The sequence below is a fragment of the Corvus kubaryi genome, unplaced genomic scaffold (genome assembly GCF_017639235.1).
Source record: "Corvus kubaryi isolate FWS band 111438036 unplaced genomic scaffold, C.kubaryi_AGA036_p1.0 37199, whole genome shotgun sequence".
Taxonomy (NCBI): domain Eukaryota; kingdom Metazoa; phylum Chordata; class Aves; order Passeriformes; family Corvidae; genus Corvus; species Corvus kubaryi.
In genome coordinates, this window is record NW_024581056.1 from 2,144,562 (window position 1) to 2,159,159 (window position 14,598).

Here is a 14,598-nt window from a genome sequence, read left to right on the forward strand (position 1 = left end):
ATCATTTAGACTGAGAAAGACCTCCAAGATTGCTGAGTCCAACCTTGGATTGATCACCACCTTGTCAACTGGACCATGACACCGCCTTAGGCAATGATTAAATCCATTCAAAAGTTTAACTACTCTTTCTGTGAAGAAATTCTTGCTGAAGTCCAACCTGAACCTCCCCTGGCACAGCTAGTGTTCTTTAATCCTACCACTAGTTGCTTGGGAGAAGAGCCCAACCCCATCTGGATACACTCTCCTTTCAGGGAGTTGTGGAGAGTGAGAAGGTTCCCCCTGAGCCTCCTTTGCTCCAGGTTAAACACCCCCAGACCCCTCAGCTGCTCCTCATAGGAGTTAACCTCTAGGCCCTTCCCCATCTCCATTCCCTTCTCTGGACATGCTCCAGCACCTCAATGTCTTTCTTGCAGTGAGGGGCTCAGAACACAGGACTCAAGGTGTGGCCTCACCAGTGCCCAGCACAGGGGGACAATCACTGCCCTGGTCCTGCTGGCCACACTATTGCTGATACAGGCCAGGTGCCTTCTTGGCCACCTGGGCACACACAGGCTCCTGTTCAGCAGTAAGCAGCACTCCAGGTCCTTTGCCTCTGGGCAGTTTTCCAGACACTCTTCCCCCACCCTGTAGCCCTACATGAGGAGCATGGGAAATGCTTCTGAATTCTGTCAATGAACATGAATTTTTTAACAATGAAATTTGTTTGTATAAAGGTAAGTGATCGTCCATGTAGCTTGGCTTACAAAATATCTTACTTTTGTGAGTTACTCTCCAGAGCAATAAAGTGAACCATTTATGACTAAAACTTTCATGCAAAATAAACTATTAGTCTCTAGTCAACCTCTGAATTCTTGTTCATCAATTTGTTACATAGCCTTCAATCTAGATAAAGTTAATATCATCAGCATCTTTTAGGCCATATTTGAAGCTGCTGCATGAAACAAAGCAAACAAGAAAGGCTTTGAAAGGCATCCTTTTTTTGTCCTCAGCCATCATAAATAAAAAATTGAAATTCACTGATATTTGCTCTCATACACATCCCATGCTGTACCTATCTCAAAACTTTCATTAATCTGCATCGGAAATCATTTCACACGATTAAAAAATCCAGATAAGCTAGCACAACAAAAGCTGCACTGAGATAAACTGTCGATATTGTTCACATCTAGATTTTCTAAGAAGTAAAATGCACTTGTTTGCAGAGACTTGTGACTAAAACCTTTAAGAATTATGTGAATTATGTATAACTACGAACATGTGAATGACAGCACAAGAAGAAATGTCACAAATAAGGAACAAAGAAAGAACAGGTGTCAGATGGTGCTAAAATCACCAGGCACATCTCTACATACAACTTCAAAATGCTCAGAGCAGGAAAACAAAAGGCAGACTCCAACCAGAGAGGGAAACAATGCCTTTGAGTAGATCAGCAGAATTCCCTAACGGAGGGACAGGAGGAAAGGGAAAAAGATAAAAATAGCCATCAGCTACTTGAAGGCATAAGAGGCTCGTGTGAAGAATAGGCACATGATTGCTAAATGAAAACAGTGTGGCAGGTATGAGACAGATCCTTCATGGTCAGTGACCCTTTTTCTCTGTGCTATCACAAGTAATCCTACCCAGACTCCCTAGACAAACATTGTGTTACTTGTAAGGACAAAGAAAGGAGCACAGGTATGAGTCAATAACCCCAGTTCTGTTTAAAATAAACAAATGAAAACCTTTCCTTCTTGTGCAGCCTGCAATGAGATTTGTCACACTAACTGTAATGTTTCTTTGCCTCTTAAAACACCCAACAGCTGTTGGAAATGTATTGTATATTGTGTAGCAGCAAGTATTGGAAAGTCATCAATTAACATTTCTCTGCCTTGCTACCATTTATGATTATTTTATACACAGTTGAAAATTCAGAAAGTGACAATATATTTTTCTTTGATTCTGTAAGTAAACACAATCAAAAGCTTGTATTTCCATCAGAAAACTATTTCCAAGACAGTCACATTTTTAATGATCTTTGTCTTACAGTGCAAACTCCCGTCCGCTACAAGAAGCAGTAATGTTCACAGAGCAAACCATAAAACTCTCTTGAGTTAAATTGCATATAAAAGCACTATAAGCAATCAAATAAAAGTGCTTGCATTTGTATTTCCTAAATTTAATGATATCACAGGGCATTTTCATGGACAGTCTTTTTTTTTTTTTTTTTGGACAATTGTTCAATTTCAGTATTAAAGAGATATCAAGAGCCATTAAAAGTTTTTAAGCTTTTCATTTTAAAGTGACGAAGCATGCAAACAAACTCTTCCCATTATTCATCTCTCTTGTGTTGCTAAATTGAAAATAACTTGAAAGCGATATATTTGACAGAAGAATATAGGTTAAAGATGCAACTGAAGTAATGTATCTGAAATAAGAAGAAAAACTCTTTGTTCTGATTTAACTCCAGCTGGCAGTTAAGTACCACACAGCTGCTCACTCACACCCCTCCCTTCCCTTGTTGGATGGGACAAAAAAAAAAAAAGGTTTAATATTTGAAACAAATTAAAATATTATAATAATGATGATAAGACTCCTACTACTAATAATAGTATTAAAAAAGGAGATGGGAATAGAGAGAAAGGGAAAACCCAAGGAAGACAAGTGATGCACAATACAGTTTCTCACCACTTGCTGACCATGCCCAGTCCATCCCCCAGCAGGGACTGGCTCCTTCTGGCCAACTGTCCCCATTTTGTATTGGGCGTGACATTCTATTGTGTGGAATACCCCTTGGGCCAGTTCAGATCAGCTGTCCCAGCTGTGGTCCCTCCCAGTTTCTTGTGCACCTGCCCACTGGCAGACCATGAAGTTCTTGACTTAGGGTAAAAAACTTCTTAGCAACAGCCAAAACGTCTGTGTATTATCAACATCATTCTCATACTGAATCCTAAACAAAGCACTGTACAGCTACCAATAAGAAAATCAACTCTATCCCAGCCAAAATCAGGACACTGGTATTTCCCTGAAAAATCAAAATTATTCTTATATGCTTTCAAGGTTTATCTGAACTGCCATCAAAAAGCATTCTGTTATCTTCAAGCCAAAAATATATTAATGACAATCAAAAGTAAGTGAAGGTATGCAATTTCAGTTTAAAACCACCACTGGCACACATCTGAAAATTTAGCAATGTATGGCAATGTATTATTTCCCTGAAGGAGGAATAAACAACTGAAGGGGGAAAAAAACACCGAAATGAAAACCAAAACAAAAAAAAACCCCAACCAACCTTTCCAGTGTTTGACATGTTTAGGAATAATTTTAAAGGTTTATTCAGCCCATTGAAACAGGCCAAGTATTCTTCATTATTTCAGTTCAGATAAAATAACAAATACACAAAGTAAAGTAATTTATCTGCTTTCCATTCGAAATTATGCAGGCCCAAGAACAATGAGCTGATTGGCACTTCAGTGAAAAGGCTTCATGCTGATTGTCATGCAGAAAGGCTGCTGGAACACTTTTGTCAGAGACAGCTATAAACTGCCAAACAAAGATTAACAATCATGGCAAAATATTACAGTTCCCAAAAGTCACAGACATTGTGACTTCTTTGACAAATGGGACTTAATTCAGTTTTAAATGACACTGAAGCATTGAAAACTTTTAAGCTTTGATTGCATCTTAATGTAGAAACAGCAGAGAGTTCTTTTATCTTATTGAAATGAACTTCAATTTAATAATTCATAATTTTTAATATTTTAATAGATTTTATGCTTTAGAGCCTACGTAAAACCACAGGGCATAAGAAGCATCCTCACTACAACACAACAGCAAAAAAGATTTCATAGTTTCCTTAGCAATGAAGGCTTGCCTCAGTAAAAATTTATGTACCCTTTACCCTCACACATTAGGGAATTTGTATCAAGTAGCTATTCATTACATACCCAGAGACTTTGTACTAGTGTAGCTTTGTATTCTTCTCTGTGGAGTTTCTAAATGCTTAAAACTACATGAAAATGTAAAAATTTGTCAGTGAACAATGAGTAACAAAAAAGCCTTGGTCTAAAAAATCTAGTAACAAGAAAATTAATCACAGGAGGGAAATACAGTGTATGAAATAGTTAATTAATTAAATAAAATGTACAATTCTAATTTATTTAGGAGAAAATCTTTTTGGTAGAAATGTACAGAATCATTGAAGTTAGCATAGTTGCTTACATGGGATTGCAAGATAGATTGCCAAGGACAGGCTTTCTAGTGATGACATAAAACAGGTGTATCCCTACATGTGTCCAGAAGTATAATGGAGCCTAAGGCATTGCGATTTTATTTTCAGGATCTCCTGTCTGCATGACTACAGAGGTCCAAAGTTTACAGCCAGGCCTACATTTTCAGCTTCAAGTTCTTACACCAGCAGATGCTCCAGTTCACCACTTCTGTTACAAGAGTAGTAACTGCTGGCAGATCGGCACTCAGGTGATTCAACAAGATCATCCTACTTATCTAGGTTCACCTGGAAAACTCCTTAGAAAATAATACTGATTATAGAGCATTCTCTAGAGATGCAGAGAAAGTCACAGAAAGTTTTGATATGTTTGACACCCTAATGACAAAGCTACAGGCGGTTCTCGATTTTCAAAGTGTTTCAGTTCTATCCTAATTCAGGACTTTGCAGCTGTTCTCTAAGAATTTTTCTGTGATGTCTCACTTTCTTTTTTCACTCAGCCTTCATCTGTACAAAATAGGATGTCTGGGAGACATTCATCAAAAAGTCCCTTTTGGTATTTCTCTTCTTATTTGTAGCGGGAAATTCACAGCCAACTTGCTCCTGAGTGAATGAATAAGGTTGAAAGAAACAAAGTACAAAGTGAAGAAGGGAAAAAGCACTGGTTATCAAATAAAAGAGTTGTAGCTGACAAAGTTTAGTTAATTTTTACTAAGGTACTAGAGTCTAACAAACCAAGAACTTTCTGGTTTTCCTTGTTTAGTGCTTCTCACACATAAAATATGTGATTCTATTCACTTTTAGTCTTTTTAAGTGGGTTTTAGAATTTATTCTGATAAGGCACTATAAAAAAAATGTAAAGCATTCAGGCTTTACTAAGAAGACAACGTGTTTATGTAACTGTCAAGAACATACACCAGTAGTCATACTTGTCCCAAGAATGGAAAATCAAAGTGGTTTTTGGTTTGCAAAAATATTCCAATATCTGTACCTTGGCAAAACCAAAATCTGTTGTTCTTCCATTTTGTCAGATGAGGTGGAAAATAGGTCTGCTCATTCTTAGACATCAAATAGCACTTTTTCTTGTGAACATTTCAAAAAGTTTAGTAAAATTATTTCATTTACCCAAATCCAATAATTAGGTAGAACAGGGTGGAAGGATGATCAGCAGCATGAGATCATGCATTCAGCATATATTACAGCCATTTGCCTCCTATAAATCCCTAGGTATATAGGAACAAACTTAAGAACCTGAAGAAATAAGTCTACTGACAAAGGAATATTTTAGGCTTGATTTGAAGTTTTCTAAATCTCTGGAGTTTATTGTGGATGCTAAAAGGCAGGAGCAGAGGAATTTTCCTGTGAAACTTTTCTTTCTCATGAGAGAGCAGTTAGAGAAATCCAGCTTCTCACAGCTTCTCTGTGAAAGCTTTCGTTCTCATGCAAACTGGATGGACAACAGTTTCAGGGAATGTAAACCATTTCTGCACCTGCAGGTTGCTGTGAGAACACTAGAATTGTTTTCAGTCTTGTGAGAATAATATTTGGAAATGGGTGTCTTACTGCTCAACCTATCACCTTCAGAGGTGGTGGGTGAATAAGCCAATCATGTAAGTTCTTTATTGAGAACCACACTATAAAAGACGAGCTTACCATTAAACATGGTCTTAGCTCTGCTCTACTCTGCTTTGGCCGTATCATTTGACCGGGATTCATGTCGTGATTTCACCGTTCTCTGGGGATAACAGCGACATCTGGTGACCAATCGGCGTGTACTGCAACCCCACCGACTTAGAAGGTCTCGGATGGAACGGAGTGAGTACCGAAACCGGACCTTAGAGGGTCTGCTGACCCGCGACGTGTACTGCAACTGCAACCGGACCTTACAGGATCTGGTGACCCCTCATGTGTACTGCAAACCGGACTTTAGAAAGGTGTGTGCCCCCCCACTTCGGCGGCCGCGGGACGGGACCCTCCCCGGGCCCGCGGGACGGGAGTTTCTCCCAAGCTGCAGCTGGCCTCCCTCTGGAGCTGCGCGGAACACAGACTGAGCCACAGAGCGAGTACCGGAACCGCAAACTTAGAAGGTCTGGTAACAGCGGCATGTGCTGCAATTGCGTCCCAGACTTGGGATGTCTGGTGTCCCAGCCGACGGGTACCGAAAGTATCTGGTGCTCGTCCAACGTGTATACAGCCGCTCGGACTTTAGAAGGTCTGGTGCCTTCCGATCGCATATCAGACTCTCGGAGACATGGGGCGTGCGCAGCAGCTGCCTCACCGAAGCCGTGAGATGGAACCGTGGACTGGAAAGATGGGACATAAAGACGCAAATAAGGTACTCTCTGTCTTAAAATCTGCGATAACGCTCATGGGAGCTGACAATTTTATCGCAGACGGAGGAAAAGGGAAAGGACTGCTTAATTCTGTGTCCTCAGGATGTTCTCCGACCACGGAGGGAACGAACCGTCTTTCGTCCTTCGTTCCGGGACATCCCACCCCTCCGGATCGGAGCAGCCTTCAGCTCCACCATTGCCGTCCGGCGGGGGCGGGGGGAGCTGGGGGAGTCGCGGCGGCGGCCGTTTCGGCAGAAATCGCCGCTCCGCGGGCCGATCCGCTGCCGCCCGCTTGCCAGGTGGGTCCAGCACCCGCCGCAGCCCCGGGGGCGGCTCCAGCGGGCGCAGCATCACTGCCAGCCGCGCTACAGCTGCTTGTACCGCTATTACATGGACTGCCCAGGTCGGTTCTGGCGCGCGGCCATACCGTCCCGGTCCCCTGCGGCCCCATATCCCGTAACTTTCGATCGCGTGCAAGATGAGCATGCGCAAATGTTTGGGGAGGGCCCCCCCCTGCCGCCCGCAGGCGCATGAGCCAAGTTTCCTGAATTCTGTCTCTATGGGGGAACAGATCTTAGCAGTTTTGCATGACATAAAAGCAGAATTCGCGGCACTGCCAGAGCAAATGGTAGCGGCAGTTATTGCCGGGCTGCCACTACAGTTAGTCCCGGTGCCAGCCTCGGCCGTGGGGCCGGACACTCCGCGCACACCGCCGGAGACGGCCGCGCAGGCGTCAGAGCTGGCGGGTGCGGTGCCCGCGCGGACCGTAGATCCAGCCCCTGTTGCGGCCACCACCGGTCTAGCCGCCGAGGCTCCGGGCTCCGGCGCTGCCTCGCCTCCGGCCCCGGAGCCGGCGTGGGCAGAAGCGGCGCTGCCGGCCTCGGCCGTGGAGCCGGGGGGGAGGTCGGCGCCCGCGCCCCTGGAGCTCGCGCTGCGGGAGGTGGGGGCTGAGGTGATCGTGTCTGCGATGCCGGCTGTCATAACCCCCCACTCCTCCACGAAAGCGGCAGCAAACTCGAGCCACAGGATCCCGGGCGCCAGGCGCCGCCCGGGTTCCAGCCTTCGAGGTTTTACCCCCTGCCACCCCGCCCGCCGGGGCTCCAGGCTCCGGCGCGGCCCCACCTGCCAGTCCAGCGCTGGCGCGGCCGAAAGCGGCAGTGGCAGCCCCGGCCGTACGAGGGGGCACGGCCAAGCCTTCTGGCCCAGGGCCGACATGCCAGTCTCCCAGGGGATCGTTGGGCACGCTCCTGGCCGGAGGGGTGAGCAGCGTTGCCACGCCAACATTTGCTTCACGGCAGGTTGCTTAAGCAAGCCCGCAAATGCAATGCAACAATGAAACAAAGTAGTGATAATAGCACAGATGGGATGGTCCAGGTTTTTCCTGTGCAGCAGGTTTTCTCCAATTCAGGTAAGGTGGATAAACCTGAATGTTTTGTTTGGAAATATTTAGGACAAAAGAGGCCTAGAGTTAAGAGCACTCCAAACCAAATTAGAAAAAAGTGGAGAAACAAAGAGAACAGGGTTATTCTCCGCAGAAGATGCAGCAGGATAGGTCATGTTGCAGAATACTGTCAGTCTGTATTTCATGCTAATGGTCAACCTTTAATACGTTTAGGGAATTGACCAGGAATGCAAAGGGGAGTCAAATGCTTTCCCAGGGCATAGCTCCCCTGACACAGGCCTGCTATGCCAGCTTGCAGCCAGCACCTGGGAATCAGCCAGGGTGGATTTTACACAGCTGCAATAGGCATCTTAGACTCCAGTCATGCTATAAGGGTTCTTTTAGTGAGTATTCATCTCCGTCTAATCTGAGTAAGTTGTTTCCTCGTAGTCACTGAGATCTTTCAGGATCTCTCTTCTATGTGACTCCGCTGGTGTATGAGGAGAACTGAGCTGATCTGATATTTTCCCACATTTGGGACACTCGTGAGCTCTCTCAATTTTTTTCTTTAGCTGCAGATACATCTCCTTGGACAGGCTCTCCAGCCGTCCCCTCTGCAGGCTCTCTTCAGTCTTTAGTCCCTCTTCCTGTTTCACCAGGTGTGCTATGGCTTTATCCAGTGCAGCTTCGTGGTTTTTCAGTGCTTCCAGAGTTCCAAGGAAAGATGCAGATATATCTCCTCGGAAATACTTAGGAGTCAAAATTCTGGATTAGAATGCAACATAGAGAGGTGCAATTCTCAGATTCTATTAAGGCTTTGAATGATGCTCAGAAGTTGCTGGGTGTCAATAATGGGTTATGTCTTATTCAAAGCTAACCACAGCACAGCTATCCTCACCTTTTGGAATTTTAAAAGGAGGACCCTGAGTTGAATTCACCTCAGAAATTGACTCCTGAAGCACGATGAGTGCCGCAGGAGGTTCAATTGGCTGTTTCTGCTCAACAGGTTTATCAAGTGGATCTCAGGTAGCTTTGAGTTTGGTCACTGATAAATACTCAAGCTCGAGTGCATTCTTTGCATACACAAAGCTACACTAAATTGCCAGGTTTCATAACAGAAGGTAATGCTTGGGCTGACACTCTGGCTAGCCCTGCATGGCTAGCTCCTCAGCCTGATAAGATTGCATAAGCTAAGGCATTGCAAAAAGGTTTATTCACACCTTCTCCTCACTTATGTGGGCATCCACTCACACTGGAGAGAAAGGTCGTGATATCATTGCCCATTGGAAACTCGCTTTTGTGATCTTGGGTGTGCGTGCTTCTGTGAAAACTGATACTGGCTTTGCCTATGTCTCTCAGAAGACACGGGGAAATAATCATTTTACAGTGCTACCAAATTCAAATAATTCTGTTATTTTCAATTATTTTCTCTCATTGCAGTCTGCAGGCAAGATGCACCTGCCTCAAGCGAAGGTCTGGGTACAGGACCTACTCAGTGAGAAGTGGGAAGGCCTTTATAAGCTATTGCTTGGTGGCGTGGGTATGCTTGTATTCCCACAGATACTGGGATATGATGGCTACCTACAAGATGCATTCGCTCTGGCCTGCAGCACCAGAAGCAGAACAGGCGACCACCAAGGCAAGCTTCAAATGATGACCAGAATGCAGATCATCCATCGAAGGATCCCTCTGATGATGACCAAGATGTCGACCATCAGCCTGGTCCTTCTACAAGCAGAGACTGTATTTCAGAGACTGAATTTTATGTTATTGAGTCAAAATGTTATGCAGAGTATTAGAGCCCTTAAGGCTATCTAGAAGTAGTAATTGATGTAAAACCCTCAAGGTTATTTAGAATTAATGACTGGATGTATAGCTGGGTTCGCTAAATGTATTTCTCATGGCATTGCTGGAGAATCCCTCTGCCTGCCTTAAATCAGTATCTGGTTTAGATTCTGTTTGGTAACTGGCCACTACCAAACAGACTCCTTATGCTGTGTTTGTTCTCCTTTGCAAGGGATCCTGCAGAGGATTACAAGCGCGACCTTTTTGGTCTCAGACAAAAAGGGGGAACTGTGGATGCTAAAAGGCAGGAGCAGAGGAATTTTCCTGTGAAACATTTCTTTCTCACGAGAGAGCAGTTAGAGAAATCCAGCTTCTCACAGCTTCTCTGTGAAAGCTTTCGTTCTCATGCAAACTGGATGGACAACAGTTTCAGGGAATGTAAAACCATTTCTGCACCTGCAGGTTGCTGTGAGAACACTAGAATTGTTTTCAGTCTTGTGAGAATAATATTTGGAAATGGGTGTCTTACTGCTCAACCTATCACCTTCAGAGGTGGTGGGTGAATAAGCCAATCATGTAAGTTCTTTATTGAGAACCACACTATAAAAGATGAGCTTTCCATTAAACATGGTCTTAGCTCTGCTCTGCTCTGCTTTGGCCGTATCATTTGACCAGGATTCATGTCGTGATTTCACCGTTCTCTGGGGATAACAGCGACAGTTGATTTTTAAGTTTTGATAGAATAATGGTGGAAATAAAAGAAAATTTTTTTGGAAGATATATTTATGGAGAGGTTCTAGGACATAACTGCTATTAGTTAATAAATGACTGTTTTTCAACTCAGAAGATCTCTTACAGTCCTCTTTCCTAGATCTTTGACTATACTTTATGGATCAAAGGAACTATTAACTTTTTTCTTTTCTTTCCTGCAATGAAAATATGGCAGAAGCCGTATACAAAAGCCTGTTTACAGTCTAAAGAAAGAAAAAGTTCTATCAATAAACTTGAATGTAAATGTTTCCATTTTCTGTAGAATTGCTACTTATTGCAAGAGTTTTGATTACTTATGTGGACAATATTTTCTTTTGCAGTTGTGCCATTCAAAGAATTCCTATGGCACCAATGCAGAAATGATACAAGAACTGTAAATACAATTTGGGTACTGTGGTGGGTTGAGACTGAGTTGATGGACGAGTTCCTAAGCCAATAGCGCTTCTAGCGATTTTGCATATTTAAAGGCAGCACAAGTGCGGGAATTTCCTTTTGTTTCCGGCTCTCCTGCTGGGAGGCGGGGGGAGGCCTCCAGGCCTCTGGCCCAGGCTGGACTCTTTTTCCCCCTTTCCCCTCCCCTCCCCTGGTGCACCAGCACGGACCCTGAGTTGCTGCAAAAAAACCACCCCGGAGCCACAGGCAGCTAAAACAGCCGGGGACTGCCACACAGCTAAAACCACCCAGTGTGGCTTCTGGGGACCAGTGAGGCTTCCCCTTCCCTCCAAGCAGAGCTGGCGGAGCTGATGGGTGCCCCCTCCCCCAGCCAGCACACCTCACGCCGAATCAAAAGGAATATCATATGTAGCCGGTGAGGACATCTTCTCTCCCAGGTCAGCGAGAAAGAAAAGTAAAGCAAGTCACATGAGGGAGAAGAATATGGCAGCTCCAAGGTCAGGAAGAAAGAGGAAGTAGTCACATAGGGAAAAAGAGGCAGAGGTGCTTTTTTTTAGCACGTAGCTTAAAAATGCTTTCTGCAGGCTGTAGAAAAAAATTGTCATATCACAAATTGTATTGTCTCTTTAACCCATTTGAAGTACATAGGGAGATGGGGAATTCACGTGCAGCTTATGAAGATATGAAAATGCCTATGCCAGGCTATATAAAAGCAGTGAAAAGGTTTTAGAGATTGTGAAGAAGAGAGCCTTTGTTTTCAGGTCATAATAACTGATCCTTAAAAGATTAAATCCTAATCCTTAAAAGATTAAAACCCTATGTCTACGGGCCCATGACTGCAGTATAAATGAACTGTGGGATTTTCATGGGAGAGATGTTTTTCATTGCAGCAGATTTGTTTTGGGCAGGACTGTTGCTGGTAACAGTTTGGAAACCACGTTAAAGCAGAAGAAAACTCTTTTTTCCTTAAATATTGGAGAGATTTTTAAGAACTGCAGCGCTGAGCAAATCCCATGTTTTGGTTTTTTTCCCTTGTGCAATTTTGGTGGGAAGGAGGGGGTGCTGGAAGAGAGGGGAGTTTTGCTTTAATCTCTTATTAATTTTTTTTTGTTACTTTTAATTCTGTTAGCAATAAACTTCTTTTTACAGCAACTGTTTAAGCCTGAACCTGTTTTGCCTTGCAGTTTTCTAGTTTTCCTCAATATTCTCTATTTCCCCTTATGCAAAATAACAGATTTTGTGGGGCTTGGCGCTTAGCCAGCTAGAACCACAACAGGTACCAACATTCAGATCAAGTCAGAAGTAAGCAGTAGGGCAATGCTTCACATCTGCACAGCTGCAACTATACTGCAGAAAAAGAAGCACATATGAGGGCCATGTCCGAGCTCACTCCTTTAGCAAATCTGTACCTGACTGTGGCCTCCAAACTGGGAGAGGAGGTCTAAGTGCTTAAGTTTCAAAACACCCTCCAAGTATAGAGGCTTTATTAATATCCAGCTTACTAAACATGCAGGAAAGCACATCATTAAGCAACTACTTCAATAAACACTATCAACAAAGACTAGTTTTCCACTAGATTTCTGTTCAATTTTGAAAGAAACATAGGAAGACTTTAGTGTGAACGCACACACTAAAAAACATCAAAGAAGTAACACAAGAGATGTTTTGAGTGCCATAAAAGCTTCACATGCATTTATAATCTCTCCTATTCCAAAATGTTATGTTTATAGTGCAGTGATTTTTTTCAGTAGCAAACCGTGGCTCATAACTTGCATCTGTCCATTTCCATGACATTCCATAAGTTCTTGAAATTTTTGCTGCTGTCTTTTCATTTGAAAATAATAAAAATGTTCAGTTCAGAGGAAAGGGAAGAAGGGGAGAGAGAAGGAACTCACAAAATCAGTATAACCATACTGATTGTCCAGTATTTTTCAAGGAAGATTTTCTCAGGAGACAATCCATCTGGGAAAAAAATAAAAAGAGAAAAAGAAAAAAATATATAACCAAAAAATTATTTCAAATTATGTAGCCCAGGACAAGTATATTGCAGCTACAGACAGTTTTACAGTTTTTACATCTTCTATGTCTTCAATATAGGAGGGATAGAGAACTGTCGCTGTATGACCTTAGAACACACTCCTATTTTACTATTTTATTTTTATTGTGGTCTCATTGACCACATAACTTTGGCATGGAAGTCACTGCCCAGCAACTCTCAAGGTTCTCATCAGGGAGTTCTCACTGATCAAAATCCCTTGGGACTCTAGGTTAGTCATCCCAGGACACTTTGGAGAAAGAGTAAGAATGAAGGGCAAGATTTTTAATATAACAGTGAAGTGATGAACAGTAGGAATTTCTTCTGAAGTTTTATTATCATTTTAAGAATAAAAACAAGCATTTTTGCCTGACTTCAGGCTGTTTCAGTCATTCCTCCTTTGTACCAAGGATCAGCTCCTTCACCAAGCATAGCCATATCTAAAATGGTGCTGCCTTAGGCCATTTCACTTGTACCACAAGGGTTCCATCCTTTCCCTTCAGTAAATATCTCCTGGTATTGTAGACACTTGCAAAGGTTTCCATTCAAGAGAAATACAGCTGAGATTCAGACTAAAGGGCCCCGATTTCCTCTTGATTGGGGCCCAATGATTTCCATATCATAAGACAGGCACTTCTTTCTTTGGTACATTCAGCAATGCATTTTGCTGCCTGGCTAAAGTCTGGGCACACATTCAACTTGTAGCACCAAAATGACACAGAAATAGATTTTTTTGACACCATTAGTTCTCAAGAGTAATTTGACTAAAAGATAAGAGGCAATTATCTTTCAGTTCAAAAGCAGAATGTCATGAAGCACGTTTAAATAATTCTGTCATATGCAACTGAATGCCAGTCTTGAAACTGAATAATTTAGGCATTCTTCTACTAGTCATTCTGCCTTAATTTTATTGTCATGATCTCTGAATGCATTTTTAAATTGATTAACATATATTTTACATTAGTTCCCTTTCTAAAAATCTTGGACTGAAATGAGAATACAACCTTTTTTTTAACAAGCTCTTAGACTGTTAGAATTGTCTCTTACTTAGAGTTTATAAGGTTATAAGGGCCTTTTATATTTAAACTACTTAAATGTATTTAAATATGTCATCAAAGTACATATAATATACTAGTCTTCTGAGCATTTTAATAGTGTTGCAATTAGATTTTAAAAATACATGCAGATTGGACCCAAGATGTTTGTGTTATTTTATCACAGTTCTCTGAGCATCTCTGCTGTCCAAGTTTTAAGTTTGAAGGGTTTACAGGATATTCTGAAGAGACACAAAAGAAAAAGCTTATCACAAAAAAAAAATAAAAGTGCCATAACACAGGATTATATGAAATGTGTAGATTTCATTATCTTAATGGTACCTTTGATTTTCCCATCATGAAACCACAAAGGATATGCTTCCAGTAGACTGAAGGGATCCTTACTGGTGTTCTTTCCGAAAGGCTCTGCTAATTCATCCTAATGAAAAAGGCATATTCCCTTCAAAAGAGAAGTAGCATAATACCAAGGAACTGGAAGTTATGATTTACCCTCATGAGACCCTGTGGGAAGCTCCTGGCAGAAATTGAGGCCCCGCAGAGAGAGAAGTCCACACTGGAATCAGGTTTGCCAGCAGGATTTGTGACCCCACAGGGGACCCACTCTGGAGCAGTCTGTTTCTGAAGGACTGAAACCCATGGGA

General features: G+C 42.6%; 1 protein-coding gene across 5 annotated transcripts; it reads left to right on the plus strand.

The window, feature by feature from the left end:
• The first annotated feature begins 5,560 nt into the window (after window positions 1-5,560).
• On the plus strand, window positions 5,561-12,019 carry LOC121661801. 5 transcript variants are annotated; one of them, XM_042022340.1, is made up of 3 exons: window positions 5,561-6,539; window positions 6,640-6,836; window positions 9,359-12,019. In XM_042022340.1, the coding sequence occupies exons 1-3, from the start codon at window positions 6,456-6,458 to the stop codon at window positions 9,570-9,572; spliced, it is 495 nt and encodes a 164-aa protein (XP_041878274.1). In that variant the 5' UTR covers window positions 5,561-6,455; the 3' UTR covers window positions 9,573-12,019. The 5 variants fall into 5 exon arrangements, 4 of the variants coding, with proteins under 4 accessions (XP_041878274.1, XP_041878275.1, XP_041878272.1 ...); XM_042022341.1 differs by having other exon boundaries at window positions 9,479-12,019; XR_006015097.1 differs by lacking the exon at window positions 6,640-6,836.
• The last annotated feature ends 2,579 nt before the right edge of the window (window positions 12,020-14,598 follow it).

Excerpts from the sequence above, each read along its gene's own strand:
- LOC121661801 (XM_042022338.1), top strand. The coding sequence starts at position 6,456 with ATGGGGCGTGCGCAGCAGCTGCCTCACCGAAGCCGTGAGATGGAACCG. Across the intron at positions 6,837-9,358 it reads CGCTGCCGCCCGCTTGCCAG|TCTGCAGGCAAGATGCACCT; the intron begins GTGGGTCCAGCA and ends CTCTCATTGCAG.